Genomic DNA, 26,566 nt, shown 5'->3' on the forward strand with positions numbered 1-26,566 from the left:
TTGTCTACTCTCTTCTCTGGATGACCTACCTGCTCTCTTTAGCTGTAAAGCCTAAAGATTCAGGGTTTGAGTGGTAACCAAGAGCTAAATTTTTGAGCACTTACTACATACCACACAATAGTGTCTCATTTAATCCAATCAGGAGGCAGGAGCTATGATCAGCCTCAGTTTATAGATGAAACTGAAGCACAGAGAGAGGTTGAGTGGCCTGCCCAGTCTTAGAGCTGGTGAGTGGCAGTAGGAAGATTAGAAACCAGGCCGATTTAAGTGCCTGCCAGCTTTGCCACTATGTATGCCTTGTTTGTTGCCCAAGAATGAGTACTCGAGTATCTGAGCCACAGTGTAATGGGAGTTTGGTAACATTTATTTTTGCTGACTAGAGATTGTGTGCGTGTGTGTGTGTGTGTGTTTGTGTGTACATACCCCCTGCTGCAAACATGCATGTTCACATGTGGAAGCACACTCCTGATGATTTCTTAGCTGTGTTAGATGAGGGGTAGAAAACACTCATTCCAAGCCTATACATGAGAGAAGTGAATTTATTGCAGGCGATGATGAGGCAAGAACTGGGGATGGTGGTCCCTGGATCACCTTTTATTGCACAGGGGACGATGGCAACAGGAAAACACAGGCCCTGCCCAAAGGGGTAGCTGATCATGGACTGGGCTCAGCCCGCTGCTGCCTTGCGTTTTCAGTCTGGAAAATGGACTCAGTGCTGCTGCGTTTTTCTAGAGAAACCAGAAGTTTCGATTTTTAAAACCAGAAAAGTGTTTCAGAGCTGATTTTTAAATCATCACAACTCATTAAAATTATTTGAACCAATAATTTCAAACCACACGGTGAACCAATCAGAGACATTGGCAAACTGTGGTTACCACTCTTCTCAAAGAGAAGAAAGGCCCAACCTTTGTCTGTGGTCCATTCTGCCCTATGAAGGGGGCAGCGTGGGACTTTGCAGTGGAAAGTTGAATTATTCAGTGTACTTTGAAGAAATAACTGTCTTGTGGGGCTGTAACGTAATCAGAAGGCTTGACTCTGGACTGTAGGGAGTCCTGGCTTCTGATTTCAGTGTGTCCTCCGCACTGGCGTCCCGGCCCGTGGACATCTGATCCTGAATGGGGCTGTGCCGGTGGGCTCACCTCTGGGACTTTTTCAAGCTACACCCCACTCTCCCCCCCACCCTTCATTCAGGCACGGCCCTGGCAAGGCTGTTCTGGAGTCCCCACATGGAGTGCGCAGCTGCTATTACTGATAGGAATTTGGCATTAGAAAAAAAAAAAAATCGGTATCCTCTTCTGAGAAATGCATGATTTCTCCGACACTCAGTTTTGGTTTCCAAACTGCCCAGGAAGTTCCTTACAGATGCTGAGTATTTACTTTCGGGAGCAAGGTATAGGGGTGGGTTGACTCCCTTCTTATAAAAGTAGCTTTTCCTTTCTATCTTTTTAGCCTTCAGACTTTCACTTTTGATTCCTTTAGTACAAAGGTTTCTGAGTACCTAACTCAGCCCCTGAAACCTGTTCATTTCTAATGCCCTCTTCAACACAAAAGGCAGAGGTTCACTACAAGGGGTGAGTCTCCCTTACCTTGCCTTTGCGATTACTGCCTATTATGTGTTGCCAGCATAACATCAAAGGGCAACCGAGGCATGGTACTTATCCCAACTGATAACCGTCCTTTAAAAACACTATCGTATTATAAATGCCCTACCTGCATAATATTATTTAAGAAAAAATAAATAAATATCCACTTTCGGTGCCAGGGTCTAAATTTGTCTGGGAAATATTATAGGCGGATGTATTTCCAGATGCTTCAAATAATGGGAAATCGTGAAAACTTGAATCAGGGTCTCTGGCCTTCCATGTGTTTCAGTTTGCATTTTGATAGCAGCTTAGAAATGTTATCGCTTGTTTTGTCACAGACATAATTCACATCTTTCTTCAGGCACTGTAAACAAGAGAAATGGTTTAATGGCCCCATAAAGGCACTCTGCTGATGGCTGAGATTAGGCCCTCTAGTAATGGATGCTGGGTGTGTGCATGTGTGAGTGGTGTGTGTGCAGTGGGGGTGGGGAGGCTGGGAGAGGTAAATGTACTGGAAAAGGACCTGCGAGAGGCCCTGGTAGATGCAGCAGCAGTGCCTGCTGCTTTTTTGTGTCTTGGAAGAGGATGTGACACTCTTGTCCTTGTTTGTAAACAAGCCTTCCCCTTTGCTTCTGGAACCTAACCGACTAGTACTAATTGAGGTCATTTCTCTCCATTTATCACCTGAAATGGAAGTGTTATTAACTTAAAGTGAATGCCTTTCATCTAGAGAGTGTATTCCTAACAACATATATTTACATAGAAGGCTGCATGCATTTTTCATGCCATGCTTGTATCTGGTCTTAAATAATCTAATTTATGTATGCCATTTACTTTTTTTTAAATCTTTTTACAGAGATTTGTAAAAAAAATTCACTGCTATAGCCAAGTGAAAAAATTTTTTATAAGCACCTCAGTGTCCACAGAATGATTTGTTTTGACTTTCTTAGTTATAGTTTGTAGACAAGTGTAAAAAATTCTCCACATTATACATAACCATGTTCTAAGTACATGCCTTGAAATTCCTCAAAGCACATACATTTGTAATGTTTTAGAGCCTCAATATTGTGTATGTTTCTCATCATCGTTTTTTCGTGTATATCGTCGTAAATTGGCTGGCTACACAAGTCCACACACTGGCTTTTGAGAGTCAGAGTAAAGAGTTAATAAAGCACAATTAACTGTCCTTTGTTAGTGAATGTAGCTGTACCCTGTCATTAGCAGATGTCACTGTACCATTCCTCCACTTCGGTGTTTTCTTCCTCCTTTTTCCTAGACCACAACCTACAAGGATCAGCAAAGTGTCTCCTGCAAAGGGTCAGATAATCAGTATTTTAGACATTGCTGGTCACAGAGTTTCTGTCACATGTACTCCATTGAAACTCAAAGAGCCCCAAGACTATCCTTAAACAAATGGTCGGGCAGTGGTCCAATACAACTTCATTTACCAAGAGAGGTGGGAAGCCGGATTTGGCCGGGTTTGCCAACCTCCGCTCTAGAACATTGTACAGTAGACTATTCTAAAACAGAATTTTTAAGCAGACCAGACATCTCAACATCAAAATCAGGAGACTGCCAGCAAGGTTCTGTATTCCTAGCTAGATTTGCTTTAAAAAAAACAAACAAGCAAAACCTACTGATTTGATTCAGAGACCTGGTTCTGTTGAGAGAAGCAATTAAAAATGTGGTATGTTTCTCATCCCTGGGTAATTGTTTTATACGCACAGAAATTGCTACTCTATTTCAATTTTATGATGAGTTGAAAGCAGAGGGAAAGGTCAGCCCCAAGACAACTTATCATTGTGTTTGCATTCCCGGTCCCCATCTAGAAGGGGGCCGTCACTGGTGACATTTAGGTATCAGAGTTCAGGGGAAGCTGTAGATGCTGGAGAGCCACAAATGTCCTTCAGTGGAATCTGACTGGTGTGAATTTGTAAATGCCTTTGGTCACAGTGACAAATGGAAAGAAGGCAGAATGCCTAAAAGCAAGGACAAATGCTCTGAGAAGTTGTTTTCATTTAGATACAAGTGCCAAGGATATATTATTAAGGCCGTGTGTACAGAAATATGCATTGAATACATACAAACTAATCAAACGTAAAGAAGACTTGCCTCTCTGTTTATTAGAGAAAACCTCCTTTTTTAAAAAAATATATATTTCTTTATTGATTTCAGAGAGAAGGGAGAGGGAGAGAGAGATAGAAACATCAGTGATGAGAGAGAATCATTGATCGGCTGCCTCCTGGATGCCTCCTATTGGGGATCGAGCCCACAACCCGGGCATGTGCCCTTGACCAGAATCGAACCTGGGACCCTTCAGCCTGCAGGCTGACGCTCTATCCACTGAGCAAAACCGGCCAGGGCAAAAACCTCTTTTTTTATATATATAAAAAAAAGCTAAGTAAAACTCTGAACTTCTTGATGGTAAGACTGTATCTTAACATCTTTTCTCTCTAGCTCCATATTCACTCCCCGCCCCCTCTAGCACCTGGCATAGTTTCTGGGCCATAGCAAATGCATGGATTAATGAAGAAAAGGATGGATAAAGAAACATCTGATTAATGTTATAGTGGTGTTCATGCGAGAAGTAAATCATAAGGATGTTTATTTGAATTATATGCTAAGGGTTCAAGAATTGCAGCCAAAAGCTCAGAGCTCTTAATTCTTAACCTATTGTAAGTTCTAGGTCTTTGGTTTGACATGAAGCTTTAGTTTCTTAATGCTTTCACGATATTTGCAAAATGGGGAGATGAAAATAAATATCCTTCTTATTTTAAATGATGAGAATAAAATACAATAGGTAAAGATTATTGAAAATGTTATAATACTATGTAAATTTGAGGTTTTCTTTTTTCTTTTTAAAGCTTCATAGCCACTGCTTCCTATCACCATTCCAAACTCCACCACAATTCATTAAGTCAACACCCATAGTTAGACCTATTATCTTTCTTAAATTTACAAGACATCATCATCTTCACTATAGACAGATAAACCAAGCCGAGCCGGTGTGGCTTAGTGGTTGAGCATAGACCCAGGAACCAAGAGGTCATGGGTTTGATTCCAGGTTAGAGCACATGCCCAGGTTGCAGGTTCAATTCCCAGTAGAGTAGCATGTAGGAGGGAGCCAATAAATAATGTTTCTCTATCATCTATGTTTCTATCTCTCTGTCCCTCCCCCTTCTTCTCTCTCTAAAAAAAAAAAAAAAAAAATCAGTAAGAAATATAAACCAAAATTCGATTCATAGATTTCAACGTTTAGTCTTTGGGCTAAACATGAACCAGTCATTGATAACAAACATGGTCTGTTTTCATTCTAATGGTACGAAAAAATGCTCTTGTGCCACCTTTGTTTAGGAAATTATTTTGCTCTGTGCAAATTTAAAAAGACATGATCTTCATCTGTCTTTTTAGGTGTTTACATGTGATTTAATACATGTCTACCCTCAGCCAAAGATGTGGTCCTATACCAGCATTGTTGCGCTTGGAGAGGACAGGGCGTGTCTCTGCTCCAGTGGAATGAGGACAGGATTGGGCCTCCGTTCCAAAATATCAGCGGAAATAAATGGGAGCAAGACGATGCCTCATAGCTCATAAATCTGAAACCAAAACAGTTACTGATTTAACAAATAGTTTGCGATGAATACCCTAACCCCAAGTAAACGTTTTGAATTAAGAAGTGGTTAAGTCTATTTTGGAAGTGCATTTTTAAAAGCCCTGGTATTTTGGAGCTCTTAGGTTTAACCATTAGAAGAACACAGTCATCACCAGTCAGCCTTAAGATGTGGTTTTAAAGGTCAAGCAGCCATCCAAGGGGAATGCAGGAGGCAGCTCTCCAGCGTTCTTTCTGCTTCTTCCTCGTCAAGATCTCCCTGGCCAGAGGAGTTGGGGGTCATTCCAGTTTGCTTGGAAACATGTTTGAGGGATGCCTGAGGAAGACTGCAGACTTCCTAGATTAATGATCGGAACAGTCTGAAGTCAGGGATCCAGACATAATGGAACATCCTTTTGAACCGTCCCTTCTTTGTACATGACATGAAGGAGTTAACTCGGTTGATGTGATGCACTTGAAGAAGGAAAGGTTCACTTTAATTAAGACTACCAACAATGCACATGCCGGGAGCTCTGTGTTCCAGACCCAGCACGGACGGTACAGTAAGCGGAATGAAATGTCTAGCAGCCTCGGCAGCAGGCTGGAGCCGTGTTCAGCGCAAGTTAATTTAATTAGTGTTGATCATGACTCCAGATGATGGTGATTTGATAAGGAATAATTTAGTACTTAACAGCCTTTTACATGCACCAACTCCATGTGGGAAGGTAAAGCAAATTGCACAAAATGAATGCGCTGCTTTGCCTTGTGCCCGTGCCAGTGAGCTGGAAAACTGCCTGTTAGCAGACGCTCCGGCTCTCAGGCCCGTGATGAAATACCCAACACGGACTCAGCCCAGCCCTCTCTCGTGGGAGTCTCTATCCTACCCTTATTTGAGAAGAAATAAGTCACGTTTGTGACACAGAATCTCCAGGAGGCAGGAAAGTGAACATGCGGACAGTGAAGTAGTGCGTGGTCCTTGTGTAAAACGTTGAAGTTCTTTAGGGTGGCTTCTCTTTGTTTTCCTCACATGCAGCAATTAAAAAAAAAAATCCTAGCCAACTCAAATTCATTGGATTACTTTTTTGGCTTCTGATTAGAAAAACAGAATCCCAGTTCCAAGAGCCCATAATGATTAAGAGGCCCACACACGTTGAATGTGTTATCCAGAGGGTAGGGAAACCCTCACGCTCCGGAAGTAGAGGACCTGTGAGAATTCTTGAGTGTTGGCATCTAACGAAAAGGAAGACATTGTTTTCGTTTTTTGTTTAAGTCTTTTCAAGTACTGGACCCATTTCAATGCAGCTCACACTGGATCCAGGTGGTGCCAAGTACCACAGCGGATCTGAAATTAATCCACTTCTGACAATCACCTAGAAATTTTGTCACATACAGAAGCCTGATATATATCCCAGCCTTGGAGAATCAGAACTTCTGGGGATGGTATATTCATTGGCGAGGGCTGCCATAACAAACTGCCATAAACTGGGTGGCTTAACACACATGTATTGTTTCAGAGTTCTAGAGGCTAGAAGTCTGAGTTGAAGGTGTGGGCAGGGTTCTGGGTGCTGTGAGAGTCTATTCTGTACCTTTCTCCCAGCTTGTGGTGGTTTGCCGGCAATCTTTTGGCATTGGATCTGATCTCTGCCTTCATCTTCACATGGTGTTCTCCTGTGAGTGTCTGTACTCTAATTCCCCCTTTTTGTAAGGACATGAATCATATTGGATTAGATCCCACCCTGATGACCTCACCTTCATTTATCTACCGAATAAGGGCCCAGGTGAAGTACTAGGGTTAGGACTTCAGTATATGCATTTTATAATATGGAGTCTGGAAATCTTTGTTTTGCGTTGTTTTCTTTTTTTAAAGTTACCTGGGTAATTAGATTGTTGGCCAGATTTGGGATTCTGAGTTTATGTATCAACTTGCCTCTGATAACACTTGAGGCGGAGGGGAGGGGGGAGGGAGATCCTTATATCCTTTCTTCTAAAGTCCATTCAGGAGGTGCCTGAAAGCATCTGAAAGCCCTAGAGCTCAAGACAGCCAGTGGAGTGATCACCACCAGGATGCTTCTAGTTTGATACTATTGGGCATTTTGATAGGAGGCTACTGTCAGGCTAGCAGCCACTCCTGATGGTGCCCCAAACTCGTCATTCCTGCCCTTCCTCACCAGGAATTATTTCTCCTATGCAGTTGAAGCACATTCTCAGATGTCTGCTGAAACAGGAAGCCAGATGCATTGAAATAGCTTCATTTGTGTAGCATTGCTTGATGCCCCTCACATTTTTAAGCTTTTTGTTGAGATATGCATTTATTGTAATTTTGCAGATGTATATTATCAAATAAGCACCATGCAGAGCAGGATCTAAAATATTTCCAGAACTGTAACAGGTTACTAGTGCCCTTTCCATTCTCATGTCTATTTTTTCTTTATCTTTTTACCAATTTTCCATGTATACTAAAACTTTAGTTGTCTGACAGGATCTCTAATAGATCTTTAATATTGCATATAAAAGAATAGAAAATATGTAGTGTTAAGAATTGTTTTTAAAGCTATGATTTCCTTCAGATATACATGTCTTCTAGCCTTCATATTTTATGTGATCTTTGTATTTGTATAAAACATTAATGAATATAAGCATCACCATATGTTGTCATATGAAGAAGGAGAAAACATATGATAGAGAATAATTGTTTTATGGTGGATTACAAATGACAAATAACTGTCACATTTTTCATATTTCATCCTCAGAATTCTGGTAAGTAGATAGGCAGGTACTTTATCTCTATTTTACAAATGAGCATTGCCTTCAAAGATGTGGAGATTTTTGCCCAAATTATCACTGGTTTCCAGTGGACCTGCACCTAAATTTTCTTTCTCATATTTGCCATTCTGTTAAACCATTACTATTGATGGATTTGAGATATTTTCCTCTCAATAATGCTTAAAATTATGTTTCAGTCTTCAGTTAATTCTTTTTGTATTTTTTTATGTTCCAGTCTTCAGTTAATTCCTTTCTATTTTTTTTTTTTCTGTTTTAGTCCTTGGAAACCTTCCTGAAATGTTTTCAAAACATACTTTCTGAAAGTAGAGCTTTTTAAATTAATATCAGCTAACCAAATTACAAGTGATTCCCTTAAAGTAAGGAGAGTTCAAGCATGAATTTTGTTAGACAATAAACAGAAAAGCACGATACAGAGATTCTCCAGAATCTTCTTCGGTGAAATTAATGAAATGTGATTTTTCTTTTCTATGGCAGTTAATATGTAATGTTAGTGACATTTTAACGAAGAGAAGTAGAGCAGGTTAATACGCTTAATTCTTAACTGCATTTCATTTTTGTGGGTATTTTTGTTTTGTTTTGTTTTCTAGTGGCTTTTCATGGCCTACCACTGAAAATCAAGAAAGAGCCCCACAGTCCATGTTCAGAACTCGGCTCTGCCTGCAGTCAAGAACACCCCTTTAAATTCAGCTATGGAGAAAAGTGCCTGTACAATGTCAGGTAAAGCAATCAGGTGTATACAGGATGGTGGTTCTTAGCAAAACCAAAAGTCCAGAATCTAATATAAAATCTCAAGTCAACTTTTATGAGTCATATCTTCAGCATATAATTAGGTAATGTGTTTAGAAGAACTCCAAAAAGCCATTTACCATCCAGTCACACACTTTTAGAATAATTTTAAAGCAATAATTTTCACTCACATTATTGGTTGCTTTTCCTACGCAGTGATGTATCCTGGGTGGGAAAAGAGGGTCTTACTTGGCCTACGCAGCTATTGAAAGTTCTTATGAGAATGAATGCATTATGCACTTTAGATAGAGTTTGTAGAAAAAAAAGAAACATTTGGCATGTCTCAGCAGTACATTAGTTATCTGACAGGCTTTGCAGATGATCTATAAGATGTGTTTATGGACAATTGTAATAAAGTTAGAATTTTATAAGGCTTAGCAGAGGCTATTATCTATTAAAAAGCCAGTTGTTCCTTCTGATGATAATAAAGGGTGGAGCAATAAAAGTACATTGTTCATTTGTTAGAAAATTTGATAACATACATGTTCATTAAAAACCCTTCACAGTAAATTGCATTCTGCTACTTTTCATATTGGCCTCTAATTGCATAAGGAAGAAGTTGGCTCTGTGTATTGAGTATTATTACTCTCAATTATAGTGGGAACTTGGTTCTTAAAAGGAGTTGGGCTGGAGACTTAAAAAATGATTATAAATATTTGCAGTTTTATAAGTTAGGTGGATTCAAGTTCATAATACATTATGATCTAAATGGATCTTATATTTTCTTATATGTTTACTACTTATACTCTATACCAGGATATATAAGATTCAAGAAACTTAGATTTGTGTAATCTCTCAGCAGCTGACCAATGCTTACATATTCTATTACTGTTCATTCTTGCACACTCAAACTTGTCTTTGATATCTGCTTTTCTAGGAGGGTTACCAGAGCCTGAAATTATGAGCTAGTTCAATTAAAACTACAAAGCTGTTATAAAAAAGATGTCCTGTGGATGCTAACTATTAAAGCATACTCGGTTTAGATAAAACAATATTGATCCGAGTTTCATTTTATAGTGTTTCTAGTGTTTCTATTCTCTCAAGAGTGTTATGTATTCACAGAATAATTATCTAACATATTGAAGAATGTTTAATTAATGAGCCAAATAGATACAAAATTGTCATTGAATTTCAGCATTGATCAGAAGTGTGTATGAAATAACCACTGCTTTATATGGTATATCCAATATCCATAAATCAACAGTAGAGGAATTGCCTGAATATTTTGAGGTTCTTCCTGGGGACCAATAATTCCCACAGGGATCTATGGATTAAATTCTGGTACTTCCTTCTACATACAAACTGTAAATATAACATTTCATGGGGGGAAAAGTAATATCCTAGAACAAAGGATATATCATTTTTTCTTTTTACCTGGGAAAGAGTTAGGTGAACCATTTTATAGAAGTAGATTCTCATTTAGAAATAATTGGTAAAGAAAACAAGTAGAACTGAACATAATGAGTACCATTAGCTGTACTTAAAGGCAAGAACAGACTTAAACAGCATATACTACTTCACTCCTATAAACTATTCTTACATTCGGCTGTCATTCTCTTGTATAGATGGAGCAACAGAACAAATTATTACATTAGTCAAAGCAAAACGAAATGTTTTTGTTTTAAAATAAAAATATGTATTGATGAATTCTTTTTATGTTACAAGGAAATACAGTATTTTAACCTGGAAATATCTCCTTAATTTGGAAATATAAGTAAAATTTGTTTTTAGTAAAATATTTTTTAGATCACAAAAATTAATTAGATCACATCCTTGAAAGGCATACATAGGAAAATCAACTGAAATTCATAAACAAGCTCACTCATTTTATTCCTTTGCAAATGTTTAGAAGTTAGATTATGACAATAGGATGTTATCCTTAAGAACATCATTTTGTTCTTATATTCCAAGAAAGTTTAAATATATCAGAGAGATTTTAATTTGCTCCATTAATCTTTATTATCCCATATGAGGAAGTTAATAGCAAGCATCATTTATTTTATATAAAAAATGAAAATCAGGCCAAAGCATTGCCTTCTTAAAATTTTACCACAAATAAAGTCAAGCCAGGTATAATCTCCATCTTATTAAACTGATGTTCTTGTTCTGAAATCTAATGTAATATAGAAGAATTATAATATCAGGGTAATTTAATGAAGTAGAAAAGATCTATGAAACTTACTCCAGGAGACATATCAAGAATAGATGGAAATTATGCCACTGCTTTCATAGATAGTGCTTTTCCTCATACTAAGTTGTTTGCATATATGTTAAAAACATATACATTGTATATGTTTGCTGTTACTAATTTATCACTTATTCTGTTTTCTGTTAAAGTGTGTGCCAGTTTTGAAGATTACATGTTCTAGAATTACAAACACCAAAAGACATGAAATTCTAACTTCTTTATGACTTAAGCCTAAAATGTTTTGTTGTTTCCTTAGGTTAGAATTTTTTTTTTTTTTTTTTTACATTTCTCCAAAGAAACAAATATCCTCTCTTTTTTTTCCTTATGCCTCGGGTAGTGCCTATGATCAGAAGCCACAAGTGGGAATGAGGCCCTCCAACCCCCCAACGCCATCCAGCACTCCAGTGTCCCCACTACATCATGCATCTCCAAACTCAACTCACACTCCAAAACCTGACCACGCCTTCCCAGCTCACCTCCCTCCATCACAGTCCATGCAAGACAGCAGATACCCCATGGATCACAGGTATGTTGCAAATACTGTTTTTGTCAAAAATTGTTTTTAGTATTCGTGGAAGAGCTGTTACCAATTCCCAAGACCTATAGTAGATTGAGGGTGAACATATTAATTTTGCGCATCTGGGCAAAATATTTTTAGGAAGAGCTTGCCCTCTCTATAGTTATAAATAATTGGTGAAGAAGGTCACTTATAAAGAATCCTTTTATAAACATTTAAATTTGTTGCTAAAATGGAAAATTAATCTATGTACTGACATTTGAACACCTCCCCTTTGCTTTGCCTGAATTAAATAGCTTCACTCACACTTTAAATCAGATCATGGCATTTTTTTATGAGCATATGTGTGTACTTGTTCTATAAAGTTAGGAGACTAATTTTAGTAGGTGGCTTATGGAATTAGGTTCCTTACCTTAGTTGGAATAGCGTAGCTGTACACAGTTTTGCAGAGCAGAACTTATTTGATTAAAATCATTTTCCATACTTTCCATGTTGTGAATATTTAATGCTAGTAGACATACAACCCTGGACACTGAGAATAAAAAGTTAAAGAGATAGAGGTCAAATTATTATTACTTAGAAAGGAGCAAAGCAAGGACCAGAGCATGGAACTAGGAAGAATGCTGTGGTAGATTATTCCTGATTCCTAGAGATGAGAAAATTTACATTTGAATAAAATGTTAGGATACTTTTAGAGGTCTTAATACAGCTTAAAACACAGGTTGATTATGTACCTCATTTTTCCTTCCCCTTCTACCTTGTACTTGTATATAACCAGTGATATGCTGGTAAATATTGAACAACAGGCTCTATGGGAGAAAACCCAAAAGACCTGATCTGTAGGCGTTTGATATAAATATTCCCCCATGGCTGACTGCAAGCTATCAATGTGACAACCTTGAATGTAGAATTGGAAAGAGAGGTGCAGTAGCACTCCATTTTATAGTATTTCTACCATATAGATGCTGTAGTCATAACCTCAAGGACAAAATTAATAGTACCACTATTAATTAGGGAGTGATGAGGTTTGAATATTAATAGCCTCTGTTTGTAATGTAATTTTTTAAAAAATATATAAATTTACATAATTTACTTCATAATGGCTGTCTTTAACAAGTGACTTACAGAATTTCTGAAAATTTAATAATAAGCCAGGACAAACTGGCTCTGACACTATTAGGAAAAGAACTCAGCCAAAGTCATCCTCTATATCTGCAGATGTGCACCTCGCTGAAAAGAAGGGAATACTCAGATCTGCTTTTTCTAGGTTATTTACACCAACTCAGTCTCACATTCAGTCCAACTCTGTTGGTGTGAAGGGCTAAGATGAAAGCATTCTTTCCAATGTGAAACTAAGCTGCATCATGTCTACCTTTGTTTCCATCACGAAGTCCTCTCTTGCTTTAGTTACTAAATGCTCCCAGTGATCTTTGCCTTCTCACCCGATAGACTTGAGACCTCGTCAGCGCTCAATGGTATGTGCATCTGTGTAAACAGTTTCGTAAATACAGATGAAAGAAATCCCATTGCAGGGTGGGCCATTAAACAGATGCACATTGTGCAGGGCTAAGAGGGGAAAAGAGTGAACAAAAGAAGAAGCCAGTGTATTTTGTCCACTTCTGATGACTTCCCAGAGTTCTAAATACCTGAGGCTCTCACTCTTCCAACGAGTGCCAGAATGCTGGGCTGTAGAGTTGGCTCTTGGTGCAGAAAAGCTATTTCTATGGAAGGTGGCTGGTGAACAAGCAGTGTGCCTGTTTTTAGGTGACCTAACTTGAAATGCTTTAGCCAAATCCATTTGAGTTTCTCTACTTGAAGTCAAATACCTGAGACTGAGAACAGCCTGTCCGGAACTACCAGAGGGAAGCTCAGGGTCTTTTCCCACTGCCCCCCATTGTGTTCTGAGGACAGCACCAGCTGGCCAATCCCAGGAAAATCTCTGGAGCCGTATGTTTCTGAGGAGGATTTCTTGGAGGGCTCGAGCCAACAAATGACAGTCCCTCAGTTATAAATGGCAACTTTTCTCTGGGAACAGATCCTTTCCCCAAATAGCCCCCTCCAGCCTGGGCACCTCGCCTCACTCGGGGCTGCCCCCTGCCTTCTCTCCATGGCTCATTGGGCTCCGCAGGTCAGCCCTTTGGCTCTCTTTTCTGAACCCGCTGCGAAGGAGCCTGGTCTCTCTTCTCACTCTTCCCCACCCGTTATAGACTGTGTTCCTTTACCCAAGAGGTCGTCACCATGCTGCCCTTACCTATTCACACTCTTCCAGAAGCTTCTTGAGTCACCTTCTCTTTATGGTAGGTCAGCTGCTCCTAAGAACGACATGTCAACGTCAGAAACATTCGAACCTGTGAAGCATTTTTGTGAGTGTGAGCCAAACTGTCCACAATTGCCAGGAAGTGAAATCTCTGAGATAATGCTTGGAGAGTGGCAGTTTTACACCTTATTTTATACATTGCAATCAAAAGGGATGATGCAAGTGGGTTATGTGAAATCCACGGGTGATAGAACTAGAGAGGTGGGAGAAAGCAAAGTGGAGGAGGGGGGTGGGAAGGGGCGTGGGGGGTGGGGGTGGAGACCTCTGGGATTGGATGAAAAGTCAAATGATAGACAGTACATCTTTTACATAGATGGGTCCAGGATAGTTAAGTCAACAATGAACATGATAAAACAAAGATAATCTATGGTCTCTGCCCTGGTGTATTGGTTGTGCCCTGTGAGGTCTGGAAAAGGGGAGTTACCCTGACATTCCCAAGGCATGTGATCATAGATGCAAAAGACAATAGACAGGCTTAGTTAAGGTAAAGATTGACCTTTGTCAAGGAAGATACCGACTTATGACACGACTACCCACCATAACTGCTTTTAGTTAAAAAAGTTTTAATTTCAGGCCACCCTTTGTGGTTCCTTTAGGTCTCTGAGTTTGCAAGACCTCCATGCAGACCTTCCCTGAGCTCGTCAGTCAGCATGTGGCCCTTTTAAAGGCACAGGCACCACTAACTCGTAGCTCCCTATGAAGCATGTGTGTGATAGGAGACGTAGTCCTCAGAATGTACCAACTGGAATCAGGTTCATTCCTAAAAATAAATGGCTTGATTCCTTACAAAGCTTTTAGTACACGTGTTATTAACTTCCTTTCGAGGCTTCCCGGGTGAGCTGGGTTCTTATTTTAACTTCAAGTTACAATTTTCTGATTTACTCCTTGACAGTTCTTAATGATAATTTCTGTGTTGTGTTTTTTTTTTTTTGTTGTTGTTGTTTTCCTAATGAAATAAGCAAGGGAAGGGAAATGAGCACTGCCATTCAGTCTTACTGTTTTTGCAATATCGGAGTTTCTGAGTTTATTTTCTGCAGGTGTAGGTGGGATTCTGGTACTTAACCAGGGTAGCTGAGGAGACGAGAGTTAAATCACAGGGTTCAGGCTTCTTGGAAATGATAAAGCAACTGCTTTGCAATTCTTCAGCTTTTACCTTATTTTCATTTAACGTTACCAAAATTAAATGTTCACTTTCCAAACTAAAGTCTCTAAAATGCTTTTAGTGGAGTGAGGGGGGAAGAAGGGAGTTATTTAATAGGCTTCTATTTGCTCATAGTAATGTGGGGTAGGTTATTTTTAAGCACTCCTGGGCATTTTTAGAGCACTTTTAAATCTTTAATTAATCCACATCTTTGTGGTGGGTCAATGATATTATGGATGAGAAACACGGAACCGACCGAGCACAAGACTAGCCAATCGTTACAGAGTTTACCAAGCAGATAGGAGCAGAGACTCACTCTCGGCCTCCTGCTAAGACCTCCAAACTTCTTCAGGGCCTTAACAGCCAGTCCTAAATCTATGCAATGCACCACACTATTTTCATCTTTGGAGCTCTGCTGTATATTGTATGCTTATTTTGAACAACTTGAGATTTCATTAGAAGCTATTAGAAGCCAATGTGTTGTGTTACTCTTTGGTAGTAAAGAGATGGTCTTTTAAAAATAAGCTTGGTTTAGTATCTACATGATCTAGTTTTATTTATCAGTAGAATATAGCGTTCTTTAGGGCATTGTTGAAGATTTAAGAGTCTTGCCCACTTGAGAAAATAGTCATTCCTCTCTTGCTTCCTCAGTAACTGATAGAGGAGGAAGGAAAACCAGTAGGTAGCTTTTTATTTGGTTGCTTTTGTTTGTTTGTGGATTAGTTAGGTAACAGAATTAAAAGGTAAAGGATATAGTTTAAGATCAGATTCTTTCAAATTTTCCCATTCTTTCCCCAGTATATAATTATTTGAGGCCCTCTTAATATGAAAATTTGTTAAATGATCCAGTTGATTTAGGATTGGGTGTTTTTACTCTAAGGGTATGTATTTTCTCAAAGTAATGAACTGTTCTCCTAGGCTTACTCAAAGCACACCTTTAACGTATAGTTTTGGACCAAAATGCTGCTGCTAGTGACTAATTAGAAGGGGAGCACCTGTCCTATTAAGATTAAAAAGCACAGTGCTACTGACCCAGGAAAGCGAAATGAAGTAATTATTAAACATTTATGCCTTAGATCAGTTGGTATCATGTTCATTATACAGTTAAAAAATTGTGCCAGTATTTTAAAGAGTATTCCTTGTTATTGTTTTATTTGAAACATGCTCTCTTATTTCCCAGGTTTCGCCGCCAGCTTTCTGAACCCTGTAATTCCTTTCCTCCTTTGCCAACAATGCCAAGGGAAGGACGTCCTATGTACCAACGGCAGATGTCTGAGCCCAACATCCCCTTCCCACCTCAAGGCTTTAAGCAGGAGTACCACGACCCAGTGTATGAACACAACACCATGGTTGGAGGCGCGCCCAGCCAAAGCTTCCCCCCACCTCTGATGATTAAACAGGAACCCAGAGATTTTGCATATGATTCAGGTAGGCCCATGTTTTAAGTTACATTTAAGACATATTTTCACTGGCTTGCTCCGTTGAGTAGTGTTGGCATCAGACTGGATGGCTCCTGACTATTTTTTTTGTGTGTGGGATCTTTCTGATTTTACCACTTCTTTGAATCTTTATATGTGAAGGATAGGGCTATCAAACCATTTTGTCATGAACTGATGGTTGAAATAGTGTCTAGATATGAAACCTGTACAAAGAAGAGTACAATTTGTAAACCTAGACACACTCTCAGCCCAAGAGAGTAAGTAGCCTTGTAATTCTTTTCTGGATTCAGTGTGTTTTTTTTTTTTCTATTTGCTACTAAAGGACTATCTAATTAACAGTGTTTACAAAGAGTAATGTTCCGCACTGGGTCACTATTGCTTATAGGTATTTGTTTGTTTGTTTTTCCTTGTGGCAAGATTCCAAGGGTCCAGAATGAAAGATTCTTACATGCTAGGAGAAGAATACAGAAATACAGGTTTTTTTCTTTATTCATAGAGCTTAGCTTTAGTCTTCCTGAAGCAGAAAGGCCCTACCAAGTAGTATATCAAGATGGAGAAGGGGTTTTCCTAAAAATAAGGAGTTTTTAAATCTTTTGCAGATGTTACCACTAAATTTGACCTTGAGACTTTAGAAGAATTTCTTAACTCATTTGTGTGTAGTTTCTCCTCAAAATCAGGACATCTGCTTTTCAGACATCTCAGGAACTTTTTTAAAAAAAGTATAAAATAAAGGCTAATGCTTATAATGAAGGGCACCTTGAATCTGCAAGATATTATAACATTGAAACTGTGGTCATTAGATGGTTGTGGACTTGGAAATGTTTGGAAACAAAATAATTTCCTTTTGTTAGGATGCTAAATTATGGAAGGAACTATTGCTTCTCTAGGAATAATTGCTGAGTTTTTCTATCAGTTCTATTCAAGGAAAGAACATTGTGTCTGAGTCTTGAGTTTCCAACTTGCATAAAACCACTTGCTTTGTTATAAACTACCTTAAAAGCTTGGCAAGAGGGAGCTTTGAGAATCTCCCCCTGGCCTCTGGCCACCCTTCCTCATTGGGCAAGAAATTCAAAAGAAACTTAAAACGAGGAACTGCCTACTCAGAGGCCCTGCCTCCATTTCTAGGCGGTGCACCAGCTACCCAAGACCCATGAATTCTCTGCCCATCCAGCCCTCCCAGGACTCGTTTTCTGAAGGCAGAGCACACTGCTCCTGTGTGTACCCCTAAGTCTCAGGAAGTGGCCAAAAGGCAGCTGTGTGTAGGAGGATGAAGATGGAGCTTGGGTTAGCCCTTCTGCTTACATGTGAGGCCCCATGGTGTTTGTTGCAATGTGGGGTTGAGGAATAGGAAGAGAAGCAAGAGTTGGGGGTCTGAAGACTGGAAGCTAGCTCCAAATCATCCTATTCTAGGGCTAATCTTAGAAATTTCCCCAAGTTTCCGGTTTAACCTAGCTTTTCAGGGTGTAATGGTGGTATATTTTCAAGGAACGAGAGTAGATAAGTACGCTTAATTACTTATCAGTTTATTTGGTTCAGTTATAAATTTAAAAATTTAAACATATGGTGGGAAGGCTTTTTTTGAATTCTTGCCCAGACCCTATAATTTGGAGACTATCCTGAAATATACCATAATGTGTTCAGTTTAGAACCTTTCTTATTTGTCCATGCTTTAAGTCCATAATTAGGAACTCTGCGATACAATGGACTTTATTACAGATAGGATTCATTTTTCTCTGTAAATTTCAAATCCTGTTAACTGATGTTATCTTTATTCCAAATGACATTTTAATTTGCTGCATAGTGTTTGAATTCACCATGGTTTCAAGAAAATTTACGTGGAAATCATATAAAATAGCTCAAATAATTGGTTCAAAAGCACTTGCAGAGCAGAACATTGAAAAAGTTTCTTTGTGTGTTAGAGAAATGTGTTGGTTTGTTGTTGTTGTTTGTTTGTTTTTGTATAAACCCAGCATGGTTAACACTGAAACAATTTTCTTGATTCTGTGGAGATTATACTAGTATATAGTATATGTAACATGGTGTTGAGAAGATGTGAACCAAACAAGGAAACAACTTAAATAATCCAAGGAGGGCAAAAATTGGAGCTGGTGCTATAAGATTTAATTGCATTACTTATGGGCCATACATAATATGAGCTTCAGAGTTAGTCACTGACTCTCACAGCACAGATTTAGTCACATATAATCTAAAAAGCATAGTCCATGCCTTAGCTCAGATTGTTATACTAAATAAAATGCCATCAGTTGGGAAGCTTAAACAACAGACATGTATTTCTCACAGTTCTGCAGGCTGGGAAGTGCAAGATCAAGGTGCCAGCAGATTTGGTTCCTGGTGAGGGCCCTCTTCCTGGCTTGCAGATGGCCGCTTTCTCACTGTGTCCTCACATGGCGAAGAGAGACAGTGAGGGAGCTCTGGTCTCTCTTCCTCTTCTTGTAAGGACACCAGTCCCACCATGGGCACCTACCCTGAAGAGCCACTGTAACTAATTGTGGCTTCTAATGGCCACACCTCAAAATACTACCCATGGGGCAATATGTCTTCAACAGTAGATTTGGGAGGACATAATGATTCAGTCCATAACAGTATCCAATTTTAAAGATACCTAGGGTATCTCTTGTAAGTAGACCATATACCTTGTAAATTACAGGTACAATATTTGCTTAATATTTGAGAAGCAGTCAATTTATGTTACTTTCTCCCCTCGAAATTACATTTCAAATTGCTAAACTACAATACTTTTGAATTCTAATTTCAACATTGCCAATAGGATACAGTTGTGTTTTGCTTGAAGCATTGACTAGCAAGGTTTTATCTTCTGGATATGCTCTAAAACGAACTGTAGCAGCCGTGTAACCGGAGCTTATGAAAAATTAATCAGTGGGTATCAAAGTATTCTACTGGCTATAAAATTGCTGCAACTAAGTTGACACATCTGTATATATCATACATTAGAGTCAATAAGTATGATCTCCAGGTATTTGTTTTGTTGTCAGTAGTTCTTTCATCCTTGCAGAGAACACATTCAATGACCTTTATAGGAAATCTAACAAATTTATCACTGAACCACTGGTTTCTTGGTTCACTTATTGATGGTGAACACGTACACATTAGAAAATATTTTATGTGATTTACAAACAATGTAAAAAATGTTTCATAGTCAATTTACTCAGGATCTGTGGTCAAAGGATATCTTTTCAGAAGGCCTCTAGAACTCTTTATTGCTTAATTCAATTTTACATCAATGTTGTGAATATAAAGTAAGCTTTCCAAGTGGAAAGGCTGCATGATTATACTTCTAATAAAGCCTGACATTAATTATGACATGGGAAATGGAAGGTCTATTAGTTATAATTGTAATTACAGGAATGCAATTTCAACTGCAGAGTATTTAAGCTAAAAAAAATGCACAATAGTAGAGTAGAAATTTTTATTCAGGAGAAAAGAGAAAAGCTTGGAGCAGAAGACACTGAGGGGATAAGCAATTGATAGTTAGGCCAATTTGGTGAACCAGTACAATGTGATCATGATTAAATTGTGTTAAAATCTAAATAGTCCGATTACATCTATTATTGTTTTCCTTCTCTTAATCTCTATTTGAATGGTGCTGCAGGAAGCAATATACAAGCTTATGGTCGGTTGGTTGTTTTTTTTCTGAATCGTACATGATTTTCTCTTTCTTCCTCTATGGCCAAATAGTGGAATACACGTTGAGTGCCTCCTTTGGCGTGCCTTACGCAGTACCCATTTTCATAGAATCAGAGTTACTTCCCCATTTTCGTGCTTATCTATGAGACTTTGCTGGTTCGAATACCCACTGAGACAGATATTTTAGATATTCCATCACAACATTTTGTTAGAGTTGTTTTAGTTGATTTTTTTGTTTGTTTAATTTTTTATTCTTTTGTTAGCTTAGGGTAATACTTTTAAGGGGTGATAGGCAGATGAAGCTTAAGTTTCATGACTGGGAGGCATCTTCCTAACTAATTAGAGTTATAACCTAAGAGCTGGGGTTGAAGACTGGGAAGGAGACCTTTCAGGGACATGCAGAAGGTTGCTGAAATGAGAAGGTACAGGAAAGTACGTAGCTTGAGTTCAGGGGAGGAGGATAAAGTAGAGGGTGGAAAAAAAAGTTGACATATGTCTCCAGAAGAAAATGCTTTTTGTATTTTTTTAAGTGTTCTTTCTGGGCCAGTCCTGCTGATACTGATGAGGTCTTCTTTCAATTTGAAGACATGTAACATTTATGTCATGGCAAATGTTGTCAGCACTATTTTAAACTGGGAAATTGACACAAGTAGTTGTTTCATAGAATTATAAATATTTACACTCATGAGCTCTTGGTGATCACCTCATGCATATTCCTTCTCCATGTCCCAGTTGAACCTATCATATGTCCAAGGCTCATCCGAGGTCACTGTCATCAGTTACACAGGTGATTTCTGAAACAGCCAAAATTAGAACCAAGGCTTTCTTATTCTTAGTTTAGTGCAAGTGTATCTTTCTATGTAATTGTCCAAAATAAACACTTTAATCCATAATTAGCTACATATATAATTGATTCTTTTTTCTTATTTTTGGACTAAATATGTTTCTATGAGGTTTAAAAGCTCTACATTATTCAGGGAAATAGAAGTGTTTGTGTTATGACCAGAGGTATGCTTTTTCTAATCTGGAAGTGTATATTTCACATTAGTAGTCCTCAAATTTATCCTGTTAGGTGTTCACTGATGTGAGATAAGAAAATATAGGACCTCAGATGATATTTAGGCTTAGAATACATTCTATTTCTTTCTTTTTTTAAAAATCTGCACAAGAGTTGATATTCTTAAGGAAGTGACTTTTCCTAATAGTTCTTCTGGAAAACTCTGAATTAATAATTAGAAGGAAAAGTGGCAAATTAATGGCATGCAGATCTAAAATTCTGTGATGAAATGAACTTTGAGTTTGTCTGAGCCTTCTATTGGACTTCAGTCTTTAAGTTTGATGGCTTAAAATTTAAACTAGAGCAGTCATTTTCAAACATTTGTCAGCAAATCCATTTTTTTTTTCCCACCAGAAAGCTTAACAGGAGCTGCAGTATATAAAACAAAAGTAAGGAATTCTTACATTTGGAAAAATAAGATGGGCCTTCCTATTCTCCATTTTTAAATTTATTTACTCTCACCACTGTATCTGGTACTCACATAGGCCCAAGCTGGCACTTTAGTCAAGAGAGTTAAATAGCTGTGGCTTTCTAGAATGGCAAGAGTGGAAATTTTTGTAAATGTCATTGTGTTTTGCTGTGTTGGTGGATACTCATCTTAGGCATATATATAGTAGGGAAAGCGGGAAAGTAATTTCTAATGTTGCTTCTAGTAAGCATTGTCTGGGATTCTCCTTATAGGCTTTATAATATGGTTTTAAAGTGAAGGTTTTAGGATGTGATCAGTGGATGACAGAGCAAGAAGAACATGATTATTTTCTGAAGCCACATAGGAATAGGAATAAGTAGTGCTTTATGTGTTTGGGGCCTCATGTGATTTATTAGGGCCTCACTCAGCTGACTCAGCTTGCACAAAATTAAAACATACAACAACATTCAGAAGGCTGAATTCACCCAGTAGTTAATCTCTAAACTATTATGATAGTTACTACTATTACTATGTAATAGGTCAGAAATTCTGTCATCGGAGTATATTATGTTTAAAAATGATTTCTACTTATTAATTTATGAAGAGATATATTGTAGGTAAATTATATATTTTTTCTAATATATTTTCTTACATCCTTACTGAACAATTGAGTTAGACGTGCATAATCAACCAAAAATATTGTTCAAGAAGCACAGGAATGCAGTGATTACAAAAGGCAACTGTTAAAAAATGCTAATTAAAGCCAGATGGAACAAAGGGAGTAGAAGTAAAGGCTACTGATGTTTATTTTGAATGTCCAGGTCTGCAATAACTAACAGCTTGTCCATTTCAAAAGGGAAGGCCCCAATAATTGATAATTATAATTTTAAAAATATGAAATATTATATTTGAAAACATCTGCCTTATCATTCTTTACTACATATCTTTGAACCACCTTAAAAAGTAATCCCTAAAAGAATACTGAAGTTTTTCTTAAGCCTTGAGAAAAGAATGGCATTTGGGAATCACTAATTCAATATATGTTCACTCTTCAGTGGTCTTGTTCAGTTCCATACTAGAGTCTCGGACTCCTTACCATCTCTCCACCTGGCTGGGTGAAGCATTTTAATTTTGAAAAAAAGCAAAATATGATGGTAACTTTATGCTCTGCCATTTTATTTATCTGATATTAGAAATTGGAAGATGAAGGTTAAATTGTCATAACACCATTGTAGACAATCCTTCACAGGTTTAAAACCAAAAATCCAGGCATTTTTCATGCTTCTCTTCATTCCTTTTGTTTGGGCATGGTAAAGATCCCATGAGAAACAGTGTAGACAGAGATACACACTGGGATTTTTACTGCATCTGTTTTCCCATAAGGCTTCAAGTCACTGGAAGAGAAGGGGTTTCTTTCCTCTGTAGTCAAGGATCAAGTTACAGATGGCTGATAAAACTTATTACATGTTTAACAGTGTTCAGTATAGGACTCACTCTTCACAAATCATTCCCATAATTGCTCAAAAATAGCATTTTTCCCTCCTCAAAACTCTAGATATTAGTAATGTCTAAGGCAGTAATGGTTATGTTTCCGTGAACTGTGGCTTTTTGTACCTGGTATGTAGCATTCCCAAATGCTGAGCCCGGCTCTGTTTCATTAAATTACTAAGCGTCATTTGCTTATGGACACATTTTCTCCTGAAACATGGCAGCTCATTTTTCTCTCTCCTAACTTCAAAACTGTTGCTTCAAGAAAGCTAAGTGGAGGATCACTTGGGAATTGAAAGGAATTGATCATTCAGAAAATGTTAACATCTTATCTATTTCTCTAACATCTAAAGATAATTTTCTTTTACTCAAACAGTGATTTGTGGACTAGCAGATCACTTAATCTCTGATTTTTAGGTGCTTCAATTGTAAAAAGTGATAGTGATGTCTTCCTAATTGATTTTATCATGATAATAGAGGCCATGGGTTGGCCTAACAATTTAACTTTTGTTTTTAGCCTATCTCATACGGGTTTTCCTTATTCTTTTTTTTTTTTTTTTTTTTTGAGTTAAAATAGCAGATATCCCCAAACAGTACTCTGGTCTACTATATTAGTTTTTTCTAAGAAATATTTAAATATGCTCTAAATCTACAGTTACAGTAAGTGGCATTGGCTAGTGATTTGATTTGAGAATTGAGACTACGGTCTGGATTTACTCTTTATGCATTAACACAGGTCAAATGGACAGGGACTGCATTTAAGTCAGTAATGGAAGGCTGAGGGCTGTCTTAAACCAATCACATCAGTTTTACCCATGACGGATTGATCCCTAGGGGCAGAGCCCTGTAAGCATTTCTCTTACATGAATGGACTCTATAGAGCCTGGAGTTTCATTCATAAAATGGAGACTGAAAGGAAACACACACTCACTCACTCTCTTTCTCTGGAATGTTCATTTATACAGAGCTGAAGGGTGTAGTGTTCCATCAGCTGCTGCTTTTGCCAGTTGACTGGAAGTAATGATTAATGCTCATTGGCCCTGCCTGCATGTAACCCGACACTATTTATGGCCTTGCAGGGTTCCTAATGTATAGTGAATGAGAAGACAACATTCTCAAATCAGAAACATAAACAGGAACTGGTGGGTCTGAATTCCATTCAAATATGTCATTTTAGCCGCTCAGTGTTTGTCTAACTTGGATTTTACAGGCAGGAAAGGGGGAAGGGGGGGCTAATCTGCTTGTGAGTTGTACTGGCTTGAAAAAAAGGGAATTAGAAGGGGGAAGGGAGTGTACTTTATAGTGTGAGAATTTTAGTTTCTTTTTAAAGAAAACAACCAGGATGCTTAGGCCCAGAACTGTTTATTGCTCATGGATCAAATGAGCATACAGCTGTCTTTATATGTGCAAGTAAGATTTGAAATTAAATAAAACAGTTTAAGGGTGCATATTTGGATCTTTTCCTCTGTGTGTGTGTGTGTGTGTGTGTGTGTGTGTGTGTTGAATGTGAACAGGAGTGGAAAGATAAATATTATTTATTTTTTAAAAGGATATATTTCAGATTTAGAAAATTGTTACAGAATTTTCTACACTTAAACTATTTCTCTATTTGAGTTAACTACTTAATAGTAGAGAAAAATGGAGACTTTAATAACATACTTTAATCTTACATATGAAAAACTTAAGCCTTTTTCAAGAAATTTTTGTTAGAGTAAATAGATGATATTGTTTTTGTCATGTGTTGTTTGCGTGAATTTTCCAGTTAATTGTTTCTAATTCTGGAAAACTTTATATATACATATAAAGACACATGTGAAAAACAGACAAAACAAAACTGAAAGACTGACAAGCATGTGTTATTGTGATTTATTTACTATTCTCTCATTCTCTCAAATTTGGAAAAGTATCTCTGAATGCTCCATTCAGCGGGCCGGCACCATTATACTGCCTTAGCCACATGTTTTTGTTATTCTTAACATTAAAAAAAATAAAACCACCCACTTTGAATGACACTGGCAATATTATACTGAACCCTGGGCCTGCCGCCTGTGTACTGGGTCAGAGTGAGCATGTTTTGTTACCTCTTTTGTCCTCAGTGTCCTTCTTTATGAAAAGGACCAAATAATTCTCCTACTTTTCTGTTTCTATAAGGATTAAATATGATTATGTTTGTAAAGTTACTAGTATAGTGTTAGGGATAGAGGCAATAATAAAGGATTTTCGTTATGATTTATTTCAATTTCTAGAGATATCCTCAGACTGCTAGTCCTTGAATAAGATGCCATGCTTACCTCTAATGTTTACAAACATATTTGGGGGTGGGGAGCTAAAGGAGATAAGGGAAAATAAGGGACATATTCTTAAAGTAAAAATAATCATTGTGCAAGGCGAACAAGATCTTGTACTACTATGCTATTTCCGATAGTGAAACAGTCCTACTGAACTTCTTGTAGGAATAAATCTTCTGAATATTGTGATGCTCCAAGGAGAGATAAGAGTGAGAAGACAGAATAATCCATGATGTAGTTGCTTCAAATCATGTAGATTCTAGAAGGTGAACAATTTAGTATTAAAGCTCAACATTAAAACTTCCTTCTCTTTAATTTTTTTTTCCCCTGTGGCCTGTTTTGGCAGCTCATGGGATCTTTCCTCATATTTTATTTGAAACTCTTGTTAATTCTCAGAGTACACCAATATCTAATAAATAGAGTTACAGTTGTCCTTATGTTTCCTACCACTTCAACTTTATTTTTAACTCTAACTTAATAAAACCTTCACAAGCATGTCAAACTTGTAAAACTGTGAGCCTATTAGATCATATAAACTAATCTTATTTGAATCTGGTCATTATTTGGATAGAAACCCAGATGCTTACAAAAATTTTCGGTTTTATAAGTAAAATTCTACACTTATTTCACGTTAGGTGATCTTGAAGTTTTTAAAAGCATCTGAATTGCAGATAACTGCATTCCTTTTTCTTTTTTTATAGATTTTGCAAAAGCTATGCTAGGCATACAAAGACTATTGTATGTAGTTCTCTTACTGTCCTCTGGTCTATCAATGGTAGAGTCAGTACATGTGAACTGTGGTGGAAGTGATATCTCTGCAGATTTTACATATCTGTATTCACAGTTTACTGAAAATCCTAATGAGAACCAGCCCATCTAAGTGTGAATGAGGTAATACTATATTCATCACTCTCTTGAGATTTCAGCCCACTCCAGCTTTTTGGCTTCTGCCCATGAGATAAACTATTATATTCACATAATGCATTTGTGACTGACAACACATAGGCCTCATAAAATTTGACTTTTTTTGGTGTCACACTTGTTTTATTTCTCAAGAAAATCCAGACATATAATACTGGGCCTTATTTGTAGGGTTATTTCCATTTAGGTTGGATTTTTATAATAGAGAGATCATATGGTATATCAAATTACCTCCCATTAGCATCCTTTTCAGGAAACATTATAAAATAAAGTCCTCTCGGTTAGGTACATGAAATCTACTCTTGTGGCAAGTAGAAATGCAGAGTAAAAGGATGCTTGCTATAACAGAATGTCTATGAATGCATTTCATTAAAACTTATCTTCATAAAGCTC

At 37.7% G+C, this 26,566-nt stretch overlaps 1 protein-coding gene across 1 annotated transcript in view; it reads left to right on the forward strand.

The window, feature by feature from the left end:
• ETV1 (ETS variant transcription factor 1) overlaps positions 1–26,566 on the forward strand; it is an 84,506-nt gene that overhangs the window by 34,941 nt on the left and 22,999 nt on the right. Inside the window, exons 5-7 of the mRNA XM_054726139.1 lie at positions 8,544–8,673; positions 11,268–11,456; positions 16,086–16,333. Coding sequence (XP_054582114.1) covers positions 8,544–8,673; positions 11,268–11,456; positions 16,086–16,333 — 567 coding nt within the window. The remainder of the gene's footprint in view (positions 1–8,543; positions 8,674–11,267; positions 11,457–16,085; positions 16,334–26,566) is intronic.

The sequence above is a fragment of the Eptesicus fuscus genome, chromosome 14, assembly GCF_027574615.1.
Source record: "Eptesicus fuscus isolate TK198812 chromosome 14, DD_ASM_mEF_20220401, whole genome shotgun sequence".
In the NCBI taxonomy this organism is placed as follows: Eukaryota; Metazoa; Chordata; class Mammalia; order Chiroptera; family Vespertilionidae; genus Eptesicus; species Eptesicus fuscus.